Below are 19,556 nucleotides of genomic sequence, written 5' to 3'. Positions count from 1 at the left end.
ATTTAATGATATCTTTTTACTAAATTGAGGTATTTTATATTTATTTCGCAGCATACATAAGGAAAAAATATGTGCATTAAATTTCGTGATGTCATCATACTGCTAGAATTAATTTCAGGATTATGCCAGAGAAAATTTCCTGAAATTCGGAAATATTATTTACTAATGATAAATAAATTTAAAGGGAAGAAGCAACATTAAATGATATAAATAACATAAAAATAAAGATAATTACTTAAAAATTTAATTAGAATAATCAACGATATTTTAGCGAATATAGTTATATTACATGGTTATCCTAGATGATTGATTACTATTTTTTTATTTTAGTGCAAAATGACAAGGTATTTATTAAAAATAAAAGAAAAAAAATTTTTTTGCGGTAAAATCCTAGTATACGATATGGCCTTCACATGATTTTGAAAATTGTCGCCATGAGCAAAATGACCCGTTTACTGCTCATCATCATGTCGCCAAATCCCGCTGTACCATACATGAGATTATTCTGACCAAAGAACGTCTATGTAAAAAGTGGAGGGAAAATTTGCCAAAGGATTTGACGACGGAACGGCCAGAATTTCCCTCTCCACGATGTGTACAAGAAATTGAGAAACACGTGTTAAGAAGAAACGTTCTTTGACAAAAAAGAAAACTACGAAAATCCGTTTTTAAATTATTGCGAAAAATCCAAGAAGAAACGTTTTATCAAATAACGCTGTTTCTTGGATTTTTTGCAATAATTTTAAAAACGGATTTTCGTAGATTTCCCCCCCCCCCCCGCTCAAAATAACTAATCCATGAATTAATTTATTTGCACCAAAAAATATTTTCTTTTCCTTTAGAGTTTAAAGAAATTTTAAACGATATTCATTTTATGAACTCTTGATAACGTGACCTTCAAACTTCGACACCAGTTTCGAGCTTTGGCGACAGATATATCGCACATGCACAGCTGTTTCCCGCTAGGATGGAACCGAGCCACGTCTGTTGCAGAGAGGTTTTCCTTCTTTACAATACATATTTTTTTAATTCTAACCTTCATGGTACCATATACTAGGATTAAACCCATTTTGTTTTATACGAGAACAGGTACTTTCTTTAGTTCATGCACTGCACATGCAATTCTCGAGGTTACTGGAAACCAAAAGTTGCGGGAAACTTGCTTTGCCTTTCTAAAAAGACAATCAAATTGGAGCTGCGAAAATTGACTCTATGCCAGCTGCCCGAATGACACTCACGTGATACACAATTCGCCAAAAAAGTGATCTCTTCCAACGTCGGCGCAAAACTTGCCTTTTTTGGCGGGATCGTTGTATGAAATTTCCTGACTTTTCCAGATTTTGACTAAAACACTTAAATTCCCTGACTTTTCCCTGAATTTTTTGGTCAATTTCCGAATTCCCTGACTTTTTCTGGTTTTCCAGGTAGCGTGGCAAGCCTGTTTAAATCAATTTCCTTGTCATTATAAATATCACGAATACACATCAAATTGTTTACTGGTTGCAATTTTCTAATTTCAACTATGCGTAATGTATGCTTTACGCATGCGCGCATTGAAAGAAATATTTAATAAAGTAAATAAATATATATTAAGCTTTTTTTTTTGTAAATTTTGATACCCTTTAGATCATAATTGCTCTTTATTTCAGAAATTATGTTTTAATATTTTTAACTGTATAATTTCTGCATGCCATCTTACAAGATTTAAATTGATGATCTATAATCCAAAAAAAAACCCCTAATCCGGAATCGCCAAAGTCCCGACGAGTCTGGATTAAAGACTTTGTACTGTATATTTATACTACACATGTAGAAAACCATATGAGGCTAACTTCTCAACAAAAGAACCCAGGCAAACTATTAGTGTTTCACAGCTATGTATTTGACTAAGAAAGTCAGGAATATATACCATTTAGAGTTTTAAATGCTTTAATGAATAAAAACAGAAAAGTAGAACTTTTTTCTAATAAATATATGTACTGTCATGGGCAACAGAGAAAGATGCATATTTCTGCAATATTCAGAAAAAAAAAAATTATCCCATGTTTGGAGTTTTTAACAAACTCATGCAAGAAAGTCTACCAAAAAAATTGTTTTTAATGATGCAAAATATGTTATATACAGTAAAAAGTCTGAGATCCGGCCTCTTTGGGACTTCGGCAATTTTGGATTTGGAAATTTTCCGGATATTAGATCATCAGTTAAAATCTAGCAAGATGGCATGTAGAAATGATTATATTAAAAATATGAAATCGTGATTTTTGGCCTAGAGGGTATCAAAATTTACAAGAAAAAAAAAAAGCTTAATATTTAGCTAAATAATAAAGCTTGTTTACTTTATTAAACATTTCTTTCACTCTAAGTTGTTTCATTTTTTGTGCTAATACTTTCTCTTTAATTCTATAGACAGACATAATTTCTTGTTCAGTTACAAAGTTCCATTGTTCAAGTCCTGTAATTGCTGTGTCAAGCATTCTGACTAAGTTGTCAATAGAATTTTTTTCATTTTCCTTAATTCATTTTCCTCTCTGTCACTTTCTTCAATACTGAAAGTGGTATTTTCTGGAACCATACTACAGATTTCAGTGTAAATTAATTGACTGATGATTGGAGCACTGTCAATGAAATGAAAAACTTATGTTATATTATCTTCATTTATTACCGCTTCTTCACATTTCTTTACAAAATCCATTAATTGGAAAATTTTCCTAGTGGTCTGTTATATCTGAATGCCTTCAAATTCGCGGCTATCATCTTAATAGTAGCTGGCCATAAATTATGCCAAGCATTTTTTAAAGTATCAGGAAGAAGATCCTTCCATGATCTTGAGATGCTCCACACAGCAGATTTTATGCTAAAATATTTATTTTTTAAATTCTTGAATAGTCTTTCCATTATTCAAGATATTTAACATGGATTTAAAAACGCTACTTTATATTTGCACTTCAGGCGCGGGCATTATTCCGATATCCATAGCCTGAATGATGGACACACAGTTTGGAGGAAAGAATAACATGGCTACACTATCTTTCATTAAAACTTTAAGTGAAATATGAAACAAACTGTTATTTAAATCTCCATGTCACTGCTATAAAAATCAGGACAATTTTGGGGTCATCATTCCGAATTCAAAATTTTGCCAAGCCTCGGGTAATGAAATGATTTTCAAACCAATCATACACTAACACTTGTGTCATCTGTGCTCTTTTATCTGCATGATATATAATGGGAAAATCTTTACTAATCTAAACTATCTTTCTAAATGTTTGCCGCTGCTTAATTTTGGGTCCCAGGGGTTTCCCTAAATTCTAAAAATTTTATCATCCCCAAATTTTGTTACTTGGGCTTCTCTTTGCCTTCCTTAAATTCTGCCACCCGATCCGGCCATACGAACCTGGTGCCGGTTCTGGGTTTACCTGATGTTGCAAAAATCAGTTATTCTTAATTCAAATTTCATTAAATGTAATCCTTTGGCCTATGAGTATCATGAACAAAATCTATTTTTAGCATATGGGAAGAAATTTTTGTTGAATTTTTCCTTGTCAACATTTAACACATTTAACTTAAATCTGTAATCATCGCCAAGCATAATGTCAGCATAAAAGGTAATCATACTTCTTTGTTATTCAATTATTAAAATAAAAAATATTATTTAGGCATCGCTGCATGAGTCATTACTTAAGTTGTCATGTGTTGATGAACATACGGTGATGAAAGCAAAATATTATAAATAATGATTCGTAAGGTTGGCATCAGAGATATAAGATATTAGAAGATATAAAATCAATAATGTTTCTACATAGAATGTTTCGGTTTGAGATGTACTACAAGCAGATGCACTGCTACAGAGCCAAATTATCGATCATACAAATTTATGCTAAAATGATTGCTTCTTCAGTAACCAGGTATTTTATTTAGTGCTGAAGTGAAATTAAGAATCAAGATTCTACACACGTTTTCTCACGGGGGAAAAAATCAAATGCGCATGCATAAAGCATAAAAAAATTATTAGTGGCTTTAAGATCCTGATTTTACATCATTCTGGTTATTGGACGTCCGGATCTTGGACTTTGTACTGTATATGATAGAATATTTATGAATTTCCAATACATCAATTTCCATCTACAGTGGTGCCTTGAATAACAAACTAAATAAATAATATAAAATACAATAATATAATATACATATAAATGCCTTGAGCAATGAATGATTGATCAATGTGCATGGATTGAAAACATCCCACATAATAAGCTTGAACCCTCATTACAAACAACATGCAGATATTAACACATAAAATATGAAGCTAAATTTATTTTAATCCAGGTTAAGTAGCACTTAAATACCGAAAATGCACTAGTGCATTAAAAATAATAAGTAGAATCATGGGTTAAGTAATCATATTTTTTACTACAATATTATCACTAAACAGTTGAAAGGCCTTTCTTTGAATAGGAACATGATAATGCCCAGAAGAGAAAGTGAAGAACATAAAGCATCCATAACTTCTGTAACCAATAAGTGTAAGGTCCTTCTGATGAAGTGTGAAGGGTCCAAGATGGAGTCAAGAAATGACATTCCAATCAAGCTGAGATGATAAAAGTACCAGATATGTCATTCAAAATGCCACGTTACTTTAAAATTAAGCCGAAGGACAGAAAGAATACGCTAATAATTTCAAATACTTTCTTGAAGCCTGTACTTTCTCCAAACCAATTAAGATATTATTTTCCAAAATCAATTAGAGAATGTATTTAATTATGGCAAAGCACACGAGGGCTATCTGCCTAAAGGGAGGGATGCCTTTCGTGGAGGACTTTCTAAGGGAAACTGGCTCGTATACACGTTACACATGGGGAAAACCACGAAAACGCCCATGCAGCCAGCCCGTTCGCGGGATTCGAACCTCAGACCGAACTACCAGTGTTCAGCGTCTTTACCGCTCGGCCGCTGGTGGGCCCAAAATTAATTAGAAGCCAAATATGTAAGAAAGTCAAGCACAATGCGATCTTCCACCTCTAATGAAAGACAGAAGTAAAAAAAATTCAGATTTTGTACATAATTGTTTTTAATAATTAATAAATTTTTAACATTTTCAAGAATGGCAATATTTTTAATATTTTCAGAAATATTTTATGTTTCACCATATCAGATGGGCTTAAGAACAGCTTAAAATTATTCCCATAGCAAACTATGGAAAATAGCAATTTACATAGCAAGTAATTCACAAAATGAATATAGTCTTAAAATGGTTTACATTTGCTATATAAGGCCATTGAATCACTACCACTCAAGAAATATTCTTCACATCAAAATCAGCCCATTTTATTAAATAAATAATAAAGAAGTTAGACCTATTTATTGCATAATTGTAAAAAGATTATCACTTACTCCAAAGGCACTTGGGGGAATATACTCTTAATTGCAGTTCCTAGTTGGCTGATCATGTGATTAACATCTTCAGAATCAGGATCAATAGAATAAAAAGTAAAAGCTCTGTTCTCCACTGACAAGATTAGCTTTTTAAAGAAATTTAAAAATATATTAATGCATAATTAATTATAAAACAAGCTTCAGAGCTATGGTTTACACAACTATTTATTTATATATAAGAAATATTCTACTTTTGCAGTTTTACAAACACGGATTTTCAGTCTACTTTGTGGTGTTATTTGGCTACTAACTTCAAGATATGAAACTCTTCATACGGTACAGAAGGGGAGGGAGAGCATTTAAAAAAAAAATATGAGTAAATAAGATTGAAAATTTGAAAGCTACAATTATTAATGCAAATACTATAACACTTTTCTCAGACACAAAATTAATAAAATAACATACACAACAAAAATTAAACCTGCAGTGGTAAAAAAAAAAAAAAAAAAAAAAAAAGAATCAATTAATTAATTATAAATTAGAATTCACAGCAATAATGCTTACAAATTTAGAATAGTAAATGTGAACTACTCAATATTCAATACATATATATTAAATGGATTTACCTGGTTATTCTTTTTGCTTTCAATACTGTGGATATCAAGGTAATGGAATGTATGTTCTATCTGCAAAATATGGAAGACATATTATTTGGTGAAATAATAACATACATAAATTAAACTTAAATTAAATCATAAATTAAATCTAAATTTATTATAAGTAAAATGGAAGGGAAAGTAGGTAATGTAAAATTTTAAATTAGGCAAAATAGCTACCTTAAACCACTGTTTCCCAAAGTGTGGTATGGGAAGTATTTAGTTGGGGGCACGTGTTGCACCGAAGCTTATTGGGGCTATGCACTGCACCGTGCTTAGCTGTGCCAAATCACGGCCAACTGGAAGAACGAAGGTCACGGCCAAATTCTACGTTCTCATGAGTCAAGTCAAAACAGTCTTGTGAAGGGTCAGGTGGTTCGGTATGAAATGACAGAAATATAACACACTTCAGTACAGACAAAACTTACATCGTAAATAGTTAGTGTCTTCTCCAGGCGCCTTTTTAGCTTTTGTGCGTTTCTTCTTATAGGAAATATTTGCTATATGCTTTTAGTAAGTCACACTGATTTTGATTATTTTTATAAAATATAACTTCTAAGGATTTTGATTTTTCAAGGATTGCTAGTTGAAATCTGGAACTACTACACCAAAAGAAAGTAATGATTATAGTAGCAATTAACTAACAGGAAATACTGAAATTAATGAAAAAATCAACTTCAATTCTGATAGAACCTGTTAAAAAAAGCAAGGAAAACTCGCAAATATGACAAAGAATACCTTAAATTTGGATTCTCATGAACTGGAGATGAAAAAGAGCCTATACCATTTTGCATTATTTATTTTATTTATTTATTTATTTATTTATTGAAAATCTAACAAATGAAAGTATGAAATCATCCAACTTAAAGCGCCATTTTGAGATGAACCATAATCAGTATAAAGATAAACCCATACAATTTTTTGAAAATAAACTTAAGGATTTAAATCGGTCTCGAAACGTAATGTGGGGTTTGACAAGAGGTAACAATAATAAAAATACTAGAAACTTCATATCGCATGTCACTTTTAATTGCGAAATGTAGTGCAACGGAAACCATTGGCGAAATTTTAATCAAGCCTGCAGCTAATATAATGACAGAAGTACTGATAGGCAAAGAAGGTAAAGAAATTTCATTGTTTCGCATTCATGATAAAGAGAATGTTGCCATCAAAACTAAATTTATAGCAAAAGAGAGTTGGTAATGGAGAAGTAGACACGCTTCCCTCTCTTCATGAGTTTATAATGAGTTCGACTACTAAAATTGATGCTGATACTCTGAAATACATAACACAGTATTTGAAGAATTTGCATATGGGCTTGAAATCTAATACCCTGATTTAAAAAAAAAAAAAAATATCGAATGGATAAGATATCAGTTTAACACAACATCCATGCCAGAAGGTTTGTCGCATGCAGAAGCAGAGCAATTGTTGGAATTGGCTTCAGATGGATTTTTTTTTTAAAATAAACATTCAGGAGTGTACTTTAACATCATTCTGGCTACAAATGAAACATATGTATACGGTTTTAACAGAAAAAGTTCTGAAATACATCTTGCCTTTTCAAACTTCATAGTGATGTAAAGTTGCTTTTTCAGCACTTGTAGACATTAAGTCGAAAAAAGGGAGCAGACTGTTGGACATGGAACCAAATCTCAGATTAAAATTAACAAACAGGGAATCAAATTATGATGATCTGTCATCTGAGCACAAACAGTTTCATTCTTCTCATTAATCCAAATAGATGTTATTTATAATATACCTTTTATTTATATTTTATTTCTCTTTTCTTATTATTTTGTGTACATGTATATATAACCCAAGCTGATAAGCATCCCCTGCTTCAGCGTTTCTGGAATAACAGGCACAATTAATACTTTTGGCTTCATCTATAAAATTAGCATAATAATTCAAGGCCCTTATTTAGTTGTCATTTGTGAAAACAACTTTGCTGCTGCCTTCTGAAAATCAGTAGCCTAGGCATAGCCTATATGACCTAATCTTACTCTATTTGACTTTTCATGTCACTTTCTCAGTTTTAAAGTCATATGTGTGGAATATGCTAAATTATGACAACAATTACTATACATTATTTTCCTAGATTATGGGTATATTACTAAAGAATCTGAAGTGTGATTATTAACATACAATGAAAGTATGCATCACTTATGAAAGCATGTTGTGGAAATATACATTGAAAAGGCAGATATACTGCAAGAATAATAAAAAAAAAAAAAAAAAGGAATTTGCTTGAAAGAAGTGGATAATATTTGCATCTTCTGCATGATTTATTTACTGCAGGTGCTATACATGGTTGCACAAGTGGAATAAGTTTACCAAAAAGCTATTGCAATGGTGCCATTAAATTGACAGGATTTTCAGTAATCGTTTCAGTAAGAACTCATATTCAAGCTCTTAAAGAAAAAGATTATCAGCAAATTGTAACTAACAAATTGCATAAGAAAATATTTGTATTCAAATTTTAATAAACTGAAGACCTTTACAGAAGCTTAAAGATAAACTTACTTTTGTTGGAACTTTGGCAGTAAGAATAAATAATCTACAAGCTGAAAATGCCTGTAAATATGAAAATTCTTTATCAGTAAATCATACAATCAATAACAATGAATTATGATTTAGTACATTGCAGATTGATATTTATAAATACATTGTTATGCAGTTTTATCTCATTAACAGCAGAGTCTCAATAAATATATGCAAACTTTTTTTTGGTACTTTTCCGTTTCGCCGGCGCAAATCTCCCCAAGCAGACTTTGTTGGCGACAGCATGCAGTATACATATAAAAAATGTTAACAAATGTTAGTTCTAAGAATTTTTTATTTTGAAGGCATAAACATTTTAATATGGTTTAAAATTTTGTAAAAAGCCAGTAAATAAAGACAAGAAATTTGTGAAAAGACATTAATTTAAAATTTACTATGCTTTCATGCTTCAACAGCCTGATTTGTCGGTTCGTATCACGTGACCCCAAGTGATCTCATCTCACATAAACTACGCTACAAAAAACTAATACTCTCAGTAATTATCTACATTAATTTCATGTTAAATCTTAATTTGGAATACAAGTTTAAATGCAAGAATAATTTCAATTCGTACAAACAGCTTACTCAGAAATTATGCTTTACTTCGCTAGTGCATTCTCATTAGAATTAATGAATTTAACCCTTGATTTTGCCTGTTCTATATTTTCGCCTTCGGGTGAGCGGTGTGATTGCATCCTAATTGACTTAATTACCGCGAATGGTCTTGGGGCATAAAATTTAACTATCTAGGCAAAAATTCTATGTAATTGTATACCAGTTTTGAAAGAAACAATCAATCTGATAAGAAATGGCTGCGACTTGTTTTGAAAATGAGCAGTAAAAGGTTACCAGCGAAGATATTCCGTTTGGCATCAGTTGTACCATTATTGGTGACTTTATCGTTTGCGCCAACAAAACGGAAAAGTAACCCCCCCCCTTTTTTTTTAAACAGAATACTTGAAATATTAAACTTTAACATTCCAAATGTTTAAAAAAAAATTCTTCATTTACATTACTTTTTTTAAATAAAAATAATTTATATGTAAAAAACATTTTATTTTTCATATGAATACCAACAGATGAAATGTAAAGTCAAGCATCTTCCAGAATGCACGACAAACCTCTACTAGTGTCACAAAACAATATATATATGCATAAGTACTCGTCTGACAGTAACACATATATAAAATCCATCAATTTCATTATGGGCAAGGTTACAAGTGCCACTGTCTTAGGTTTTGGGCAGGGTTTGTACACATTTCTGCGCCCGGAAATTAAGTACTTTTAAGGACCATTAATGAAAAAAATCAAGGACCTATGAGCAAATGGGAACTGAATAAATTCAATTAAAAATATTATCTATGCCTGAACTTCACTTTTGTAATACCATCCTAAAAATAAAATAGATCCATAAGTAGGATGCATTATTATTAAACATGACTTAATTAACATAATTATTATTATTAAATCTGAGAATAAAATATATGAAATTGATCAAGGAGCATTATATATTTTACACTTATAAGAACTGAACATATTTGAAAGGAGATAAGTGACATTTTATTTACGTTTTACTAATAGTTAGTTTTATGTTGATTTGATTTTATACCTCATTTTGTCACATACTTGCTCAGTCTAGAGCTTTAGTAAATAGTAAGCAGATTTTATATCAAGCGGCATAGGTTAAAATGAGAAGTAAAATCATAATCAGCATGATGAACAACAAAAGACTGGCTGTTGTCACTGCTGCTGCTTACCTGCAGGGGTTGCGACTCAGTTAATACAGTCAAAAGTCGTTAATTCGGACACCCATAATCCGGAATGATCTATAATCCGGACCTCAAAGCTTCAAACTCTCTGCGCATGCGTCGCCTTTACGGCTGAGAATATGCTTTTGCGCGTGCGCAAAATACGTTTACGAGTGCGCGTTTAATGTATAACGGACAGTATAAGCTAAGCAAAAATTATTTAATTATCTATTTCTGTTAATGTTTCAGATTGCGTTGTTCCTTAATCTTCGAATTGGATCCGGCTTATTATTTTTTGCAGACTGCTAGAGCAATTTTATAAAAGTAAGCTTGAACTTTTGATTATGTCAAATAGAATTTCTGATATATATTTATTAATATGTAAATGATCTACAAAGCGAAAGTATGTTTCGAAGTTCATTAAACAAAAAGTGACAAAAAATGGATAAAGGCATATCCTTTGTTTATCTAAACTTTGTTTATCTTTAATGCCACGGCGCTGCGCAATGAATTGGAAGTTGATCTGTCAGCACTATCCTTATGTTTTTATTTTATTATGCAGATGTTTTTTATTTTATTATAATTCCTTATTAAATGTAGTATTTCATCTCGATGTACTCCATCTTTGATATGATTTAAATCAAATTCCTCGTCATTATAATTCACTTCTGATAGCGAAGAAAGTAACAGAGGTTATTGAAAACGAAAAAATTTCAATTGACAAATTACTTGGTATTCTCGACACAGCAATTATAGGACTTGAACAGCGGAACTTTGTAACTGAACAAGAAATTATTTCTCTTTAAAGAATTAAAGAGAATGTATTATCACATAAAAAACGAAGCAACTTAAACAACTTACACTAAAAGAAATGTTTAATAAAGTAAACAAATAAATATTAAGCTTTCTTTTTTGTAAATTTTGATACCCTTTAGATCATAATTGTTCTTTATTTCAAAATTTACGGTTTCATATTTTTAATTTTAGAATTTCTGCATGCCATCTTACGAGATTTAAACTGATGATCTATAATCCGGAAAAATCGATAATCCGGAATCGCCGAAGTCCCGATGAGTCCGGATTAACGACTTTTGACTGTATACAATAGTTTTACTGTTGATGCCATGGGTTTTTGTGCTGTGATGTTGCAAATTTAGAACAAGCTGTGTATTTTGTGAGTATGTGCAGTGATTGATTTCACAGAAGCTATGCCGGAAAAGTAAGAATACATTGGCATGTGCATTTAACTATGAGTAAATGAAAATCTCGGTAATTGAATAAATATAACCGACTACTATATTAGCTGTAACCGTAAATCTATCCTCTTGTTTACATTGCGTTTGGTGAATAGTATTGGTTACCACATCATATCATTTATTGCCAAGAGTGGCAATATTTTTTGGTTAAAATTCTAGGTGGGCTATACTGAAGCTGTGCCAAACATTCCACTATAATGTTTTCATTGTTCTTCCAGAGCTTTAATTGTGCCGGAGCAGGGCTCGGGTGCATTTAGGCTCTGGAGAAAACTGATGTATATTTTGAGAATTCTGAATAGTCCGAGACAGTTTACATGGGAAAAGCCCTTACCATGAAAATATTAAAAATACATTTTTAATTAATTACATAGCTAGTTTGCTTTTGCTAAGAACTGTTTCGTAAATGGTGCTTTATAGCATTATACCTTGCTTATTTTCTACATATAATAAATGGCTGAAATGGAACTTTATAATATCACAGAAAAAAAAAAAAAAAAAAAAAAAAAAGAGCCTTTTTTTTTTTAATCTTATCTCATAAATATAATTCAAACATATTACCATTATTTAAATGAAATTTATCAATATTACAATGTTCTAAAAAAATTGACAAAAATATCCTAGATCTCGAAATTAAAAATTTTCTATAGAATCTTAAAATCACCAAAATTATGATAAATCGCCAAAATTATGATAAACCGCCAAATTTAGAAGGGTTTAATAAAAAGAATTCACATCCCAAAAAGCGAAAAATTGTTTAAGAGCTCTTCATTAGAAAAAATGAAATAATTTTGAAATGCTCATGTTTCACTTCCTGCTCAGAACTCGAGTATCCCACCATTTAATATTAGAAATAGGAACAAATTATAATCCATGAACCCATTTAAAAGACAACCATATTTGTCAGCAAATCGCCGAAAATATTACTCTAAAATGTTAATTCACACTCAAAATAGCAGTCGTAAAAACAGACAGAAATTTCTGATGATTAAAAGTAAGGACCTTCTGACGATTTTGGCCAAAATTAAGGACTTTTAAGGACCAAAAATCGATTCCAAAAAACTTAAGGACCGTACGATCCCTGTTTAATAGATGATAGTATGAATTTTCTCAGTCAGGAGACAGATCAAAGGACTTACTGTACCCTCTTCCCTTACCACATTTTCTCAAGTACATTATACACTTAAACATTCATGTCGTCTTTGGAATTTCAACCTGCACCTAAGACTATGGCAGCCAGCTTCTCTACCACATGCCAATATGGTGACATACATATATAAGGCATTCTATTAATGCCATTACAAACCCAAAGGGATAATAGTATGCAGTGAGAAGAAAAACAGACATGGAACTTGTTATTATAAACCATATTTAGTCAATGAAACCAGAAAAATACTTAATTCGGGATCTGATGCTGAGTATGGACCAAAAACATGTACAACATATAATAAGTACAAAAACACAGCCTGTGGTTACACAGCACAGCCTGTGGTGCAGAGTACAATGCTAGAAACTGGACAATAAGAAATTATTATAAGTGTTCACAATGGCAAACAAAATTTTTAAAGAAGTTGTTTGTCAACTGATATTGGCAAATGTGAAGCAGAACTAACACCTTCTCAAATATTATTCATAATCCATCGACTGTGATAAGCATACACTACCACAAACTCGGCTGAAATTAAACACCTATCAGCATATTCTTGGTTTGTGTAGTCAGCTATACCATTCCTAAATTAAAGAGATAAGTTAATTCTTTAATGCAACTATCGCTGCAAAAGCGATACCTTCCATTGCCAGCTGTCCAAACTCCTGTCTCAGTGCATGTACTTCATCAGATATGATGAGCATTTTTGGCACCCAAACATTTTTGTGCATACTTTGATACAACATAAGCTCACTACAAGCAGACCATTTACAGAATGTGTCAGTAATGGGAAGCCACTGGCTCTGTGTTGAAAAAGAATTGACAGTGCCCATTAAGTGCCAGCACACTTGAAAATAACAATTTCCCCTTTACACATTCAGGAATTTGTGCAAGATGGAGCCTACTTACACATTGTGTTCTTGATTTCCTGTATGAGATGTTTAATGTGATTGCAATGTCATATTGAACTCTTCAATATTATACAGGAGGGAGAGAGTAGGACACCATACAGCTTAATACTTATTCATGTGATTTCTTTTTATGGGACTCTGTGGAAATAAGGATCTACAACGAAGCCTGCAAACATAGGAAAACTCAAGACTCTTATGCAGTTGTGCCATTCAATTTCAGAAGTTGTGACAAATGAAAAAATTTGCTAGCAAGAGGTTGTGAAACAAGATCGTGGATACACTGAAAATATTCTGCGCTATACTCACTTACCAGAATCAGAAAATTAACTATGCATTCATTTTGTAATATTTCAATGATAAATAACTATGTGCTAAACAAAAACAAAAGGTAGGCTATTTCATGCACCACTTTGTATAAACATATACAGAAATACACACCATGGGTACTGAACTGCATTTAAATTATCAAGATATAGCTGAAATATTTATTATTCTTAGAATAATATAAAAAATCTCAGAATGCATTTCAGGAATATTATTTTAATTCTTTATTTACACTGATTGCATTTAAGTTATTATTACCTTGATAGTAGATGTGCTAGAAGATTTTAAAAGAATTACAAAATACTGAAAAATTAAGGAATTTTCAAATTTAGCACAAATTTAATCAATTTTTAAATATTACCGTACAATCCCAAAAACTTGATCTGATGTTGAGTTTCAGGGACATCATCATACATTGTATGGGTTTGAAAGGATGTTGAGTTTGTCAAAAGAATGGATGGGTTATTCAACACTTATAATATTTTATTCAACTTACCACATATTCACTATATTTCATCCAACACTTAAATCCATGGCAATTTTATAATACTTTTTCTTCAGTCTATTCATAAATTTAATTTCATTTCTATTGTTATATTAATTTTCTTTTCCCTTCTTGTATAGTATTTTTACTTGCATAGACAAGTACAGTAGAAGTAGGCGAGACATTAGAAATTCACTGCTGGTCGTACAGATATAGTCCCATTGCAATAACTGTGCAGTTTCCAATTTTCTGCATCTCGATTTTGAGTGAAGACACACCAATGAGCAGTCCAAACATCTCCTACCAACCTCTAAAGAGGACTTTCAATTCACTGTGTATTTTGGCTGCCCACTTGGCATACGGACACTATACACTTACAAATATCCATGCTTTCTTTGGAATTCAAAATCGGGCCCATCGACCCATGCCTTCCCTGGAATTCAAGCCTGGGATCACCATCAGTGTCATTAACCACTACATTGGATTTACGGAGACTTGCACAGACAGCACAACACAACAATCGAGGATATGCACTGAGAAACTCTACCCAGAAAGAACTGAAAGTTTAATTTAAACAGGGTACAGCTATAAACCTGCTAACAGCTAGCAACAGAAAGGAGTAATGTAAATGGTAATCAGCAATGATTAATTCGCTTTCTTCAGCCATTTTTTACTAAGCAAATGAATGGGTTACATTGGAAATTCTCGAAAAAGAACAAAACCTGTCACAAAATTCATAGGTTCCAAAAAATAGTGCCATAAGGAGACCAAAAATTCCAAAATTAGAATACGATAAAAAATATTTGAATAGAACAGAAAAATGTGGACATTCATAAACATAAATATATACTATAATTACAAAAATACAATAATTAAAATTTATTTATACTGTTTGCACAATACAGGCGATGTTAGAAATTATTAGTCTACCATACTTATATATTTTCCCCGGTGACTGCGAAAGTTGCCTGTGACTGAACTATGAAAGTTAATGGAGATACTACCAAAGTTGTGCCAATTGTTCCCCTACTGTATTCTAACTAATGCCTCTTTATTTAAAAAAGAAGCAGCATTTGATAAATTTTGTTTTTTCACTTCATAAAAATGCTTTCTACTGTTTCATTAGGTTTTACTTTACTCCAAGTTCCATTTAGATTGCTACATGTTCAAATCTTCTGCAGCTAATTGTTCAACTTATTACTATTTTGGTGGCCATATTCAGCTGACCATATCATGTCCATTGCTGCACACTTTTTTGATTGCAGAATTCCATAACTGAAAATAAACCACTGCTTGCTGCTCTGTAGAAGGTTAAATCCAAAATTTTAATATTTTTTTTCAAAATGAAAGAAAAATACAGCAGTAACATTTTACATCATAAAACATAAAAGTGGCTCACTGAAAATCAATCATGTTACAGGAAAAGACAGAGCAGATGTTATAAGTGTATTACTGGATTAGCAAGAAGCTGTCGCACTGTTTGGTAACCACATTTTTCCAAAGTACTTAAAATCATAACATTTTCTTTCTATTTCCTTGATATACTGTAAGAGTAACACTCATTTCGTCATGTTTCAAAATTTTACATCATACAGTGTTTCTCCGGAATCTTTCATGGACTTCGAGATTTCTCTTCTTGCCCCGTTGACAGTTCTTACCAAGCTTGTTCCCTTCTTTTGCAATTCTTCAGCTAAATGAAGTGATGTAAAACAATTATGAACTGTGACATTCAGACCTTTATTTAGAAAAGGTTTCATCAGTCTCATAACAACGTATTCAGATAATCTTTGATTAGATGGCCGTCCTTCATTTTTTCCCAGATAAGGGAAAGCATTGAGGAGGTATTTTGTTTTTACATCAGCAGCAAGCCAAATCTTTTGTTCTTTATTGTATTTTGCCAGTATAAATTGAGTAAATAGTCGTGATTTGCTTGGAAACAGCTGTTCGTCTATTGTTATATTTTCTCCTGGTTTGAAGCAAGAAATACAATTATCAATGAAGCAATTCCAAATTTATCTGTTTGCAAGCGTGTAGATTTCAAGTCAAATCATAAAAATCATACAATTTCACAAAACTTGTTTCTTCCCATAGTTTCTGTGAAAAAAATTCAGGCCCCAGGTTTTAGACCACAAGGAATGACGATCTTTTCCTTTCGCGTCGCTCACACCCCGAGCATATTAGTATTCCAATAAAGGCAAGTAATTTGTTTATAGAAAGAGACCAAGTGTCATTCTCAAGGATGTGCTTTACCTCTACTTCGGTACATTTCTTTATATTGTTCAAAATTGTGCTGTCTATAAATAAAAATTAAGCATTCAACACACTATTATTATTGATGTTTCTTTTGGCATGATTTGTTGGTTTACTATCTTTCTGTATAATATTTTGTTTTGAAAATCTTCCTGGATTTTTTTTTTTATTTACATTTTCCATTCTGTGCCGTCAGGAGCAATGACAGCTTCAGTATTACCTGATGCATCTGTTGAACTTTCCTTGTTCTCACATCCATCAGAATCTGATAAATAGTCATTTACAGATTCAAAATCAACTATTTCAAAATCCTAGTCTTTTTCAGTGCTTGATAGTTCACCCCCTTCAGATTCTTTATCTGATAGCTCACGTAAAAGATTTGCTATTTCCTCTGGTGTTAGTCCTTTTTACTTCCTTGTAAGAAGTAAAAAGGAAGTATTGTAATCACGAAAAGTTTCAGGCAGCATATTTCAACGAAAATATCCATTTTGACCACCATCGAATGCAATTTAACGATGTTTTTGTGTGATATCTGTACGTAAGGACAGAATAAAATACTCTTTTCCTTCAAAAAAAATTATAAAACTGCTTTAAAATTAATTCTGAAGAGAATTTTTCATGTCTGTACGAACGTGCGTACGTACGTATCTCGCATAACTCAAAAAGGAGTAGCCTCAGAACGTTCAAATTGTGTATATAGAACTGCTATAACATGTAGATGTGCACCTCGTATTTTGGTAGCAATCGGCCGCACCAAATGTATATAAATATATTTATATATATATCCACTCTATAACCCGGCTCAGTGATCTCAGTTTCTTTACTCTTATATGTTTGTAAATTGTACATTTTTTGCTTTAAAAATGATTGAATTATGTTGTTTTTATCTTCCGGTTAAGGATTTTATGCCTTTAGTAAATCTGTGTGCAATACTTTTAGAATTATCAGCAATTTTAAGGTTGTTTAATTGCCACTAAGCCTGTTTTTAATGGCGGCCATTGATGTTTACGTTTGAAACAGGAGACTAGTGGATTTGTTGCCAATCTAGAGAAACTTAGCTTCACAACAACAAAGATAACGCATTCATTTATTATTGCCAATTAAATCATGCTTAATTCTTTCTGGAATTTTTTTGAGGAAATAAGCGTTTGCGATTTGCTTCATAATTTTTAATATAGATATTTTGAGTTTTTATGTATTTTTGCCTTCTCGCGAAGTGAGAACTGAATTAATTAAATCAGAAATACTCAATAGTCTGTGAAAAACTGTTTCTTTTTTGTTTTGTTTGCTTAATTTCTTTTACACATAGTTCTAGCTTTATTATAGTATTTGAATAGAACATGTGGCAACGATTAGATAATTCTTTAAATGATATACATTTTGTGCATTCTGAGTTATAATATGAATGAATATAAGTAAACCTAGCGCCAGAGTGTCGCTATGGTAAACAAAGTGAATTTTAAAGAATGCATTTATTCTATTGTGGTTTATGCGCTGTCGACGAAGTAGGTTTAATTCAATCTAACAAGTTTAAATAAAATGCGAGAAAAAATGCGTATAATTTAATATTCCGTACAAGGAAGTCATGTGATGTACACATCAGATTTTTTTGCAATATATTCCAACAAACTGAGTAGCGTGAACATTTATGAAAAATATAACACAAATAGCCATGAAATAACTGTGAAAGGCATCATCCCGGGAAGTAGGTACAGACCATTTTTTGAACTTGGAGGTGGAAAGAGGAATGCCACAATAACTGATATATCGCTCTTTCAAAGAGAAAGTATAATACAAGGTCATGACACCTAAGCAGGAAGTTAATGATAAAATTGCCGCTCTTTTTCCATGGAGTCGATATGACTCCATTGGGTGTTCTAGGGATATATACCCATTAATATTTAAAAAATTAAGTTAAATATTTCTGGTTTTCTCAAGTCATAGACATCACTAATTCATTCAAAGTTAAGGAAGGAAAACAACTGAAATCAAAAATTAAAAAAGATATGGGTGTTTATCATGCAGAGTCAAAAGGACTTCGTCAAGTGTTCCAGTTTTAAGTAAAGAAAATACAAAAGCTTTTGAAGAAAGTTGCAGATAAGAAATTTTATTACAGTACTGATATTTAAGAAATAAAAAAATAAAAAAAGCATTTAAAATACAATTTCTGAGAATTCAGGAAAAACAGGAATATTTAAATATTTCCCCCTTTATTTTCTTACCAGAACTCGATTCTCTGTTTTATCAGGTTTGGTTTCCATGCGCACAGCACATTTTAATGATATCTTTACATTTCTTCCTAGGATGTGTCGGATACTCTCTAAAAAAGAGATAGGAAATTACCTTCAACATAGCAGGGGTAAAGGAAAATAAAAATATATATACATAACACACACAAAACAAATAAGTAGGAGTTCACAATCATTTGTATGTAGGGACTATATTTATTGTTTATCTTTTTTCTATCCCCTTCCTTCTGAGTTGGAGGTTAATAGCCTGTGAAGAAAATATATAATAATCTCTACATATAATAAAAGAGTCTGTCTGTGTGTGTGTCAGTGTGTCGTTCGTTCGCGTTGCATGTAAGCTAGTAGACCACCAGCTACGAAATTTGGTACATAAGTGATTCTAGACAAGAGTCAGTGCACCTCAAAGCGATTTTTACGAAATTCAAATTTTTTTATTTTATGTTTTGTGACGAAATCACGCCATTTTGAGACATAATGGGCTATAGGAAAGCGAAATTTTACTCTACACACTCCATTTTCACATTGGCATGAAACGTAGGCACTTAGCTATTTTACGAACTTAAAATAAATTTCGTGCATCAATAAATCGATTAAATACGAATTTATTTAACAAAATGAGC

At 31.8% G+C, this 19,556-nt stretch overlaps 1 protein-coding gene across 5 annotated transcripts in view; it reads right to left on the bottom strand.

The window, feature by feature from the left end:
- The window catches only part of LRR (capping protein regulator and myosin 1 linker 1 leucine rich repeat protein), a 224,324-nt gene that overhangs the window by 193,458 nt on the left and 11,310 nt on the right, over positions 1-19,556 (bottom strand). For 4 of the 5 annotated variants that reach the window (XM_085815078.1, XM_085815079.1, XM_085815080.1 and 1 more), the window contains exons 2-5: positions 18,910-19,007; positions 8,553-8,603; positions 5,997-6,056; positions 5,389-5,516 (exon numbers count right to left, since the gene is read on the bottom strand). In XM_085815078.1, coding sequence (XP_085671204.1) covers positions 5,389-5,516; positions 5,997-6,056; positions 8,553-8,603; positions 18,910-19,007 — 337 coding nt within the window. Of the gene's footprint in view, positions 1-5,388; positions 5,517-5,996; positions 6,057-6,206; positions 6,694-8,552; positions 8,604-18,909; positions 19,008-19,556 lie in introns of those variants that run through there. The other variant, XM_085815082.1, reaches the window with a different exon arrangement.

Source organism: Stegodyphus dumicola, chromosome 4, assembly GCF_044657685.1.
Source record: "Stegodyphus dumicola isolate Sdum_Otavi_A_Nest chromosome 4, ASM4465768v1".
NCBI classification, from domain to species: Eukaryota; Metazoa; Arthropoda; class Arachnida; order Araneae; family Eresidae; genus Stegodyphus; species Stegodyphus dumicola.
The sequence above is the reverse complement of the archived record's forward strand: the minus strand, read 5'-3'. Positions and strand labels throughout refer to the sequence as shown.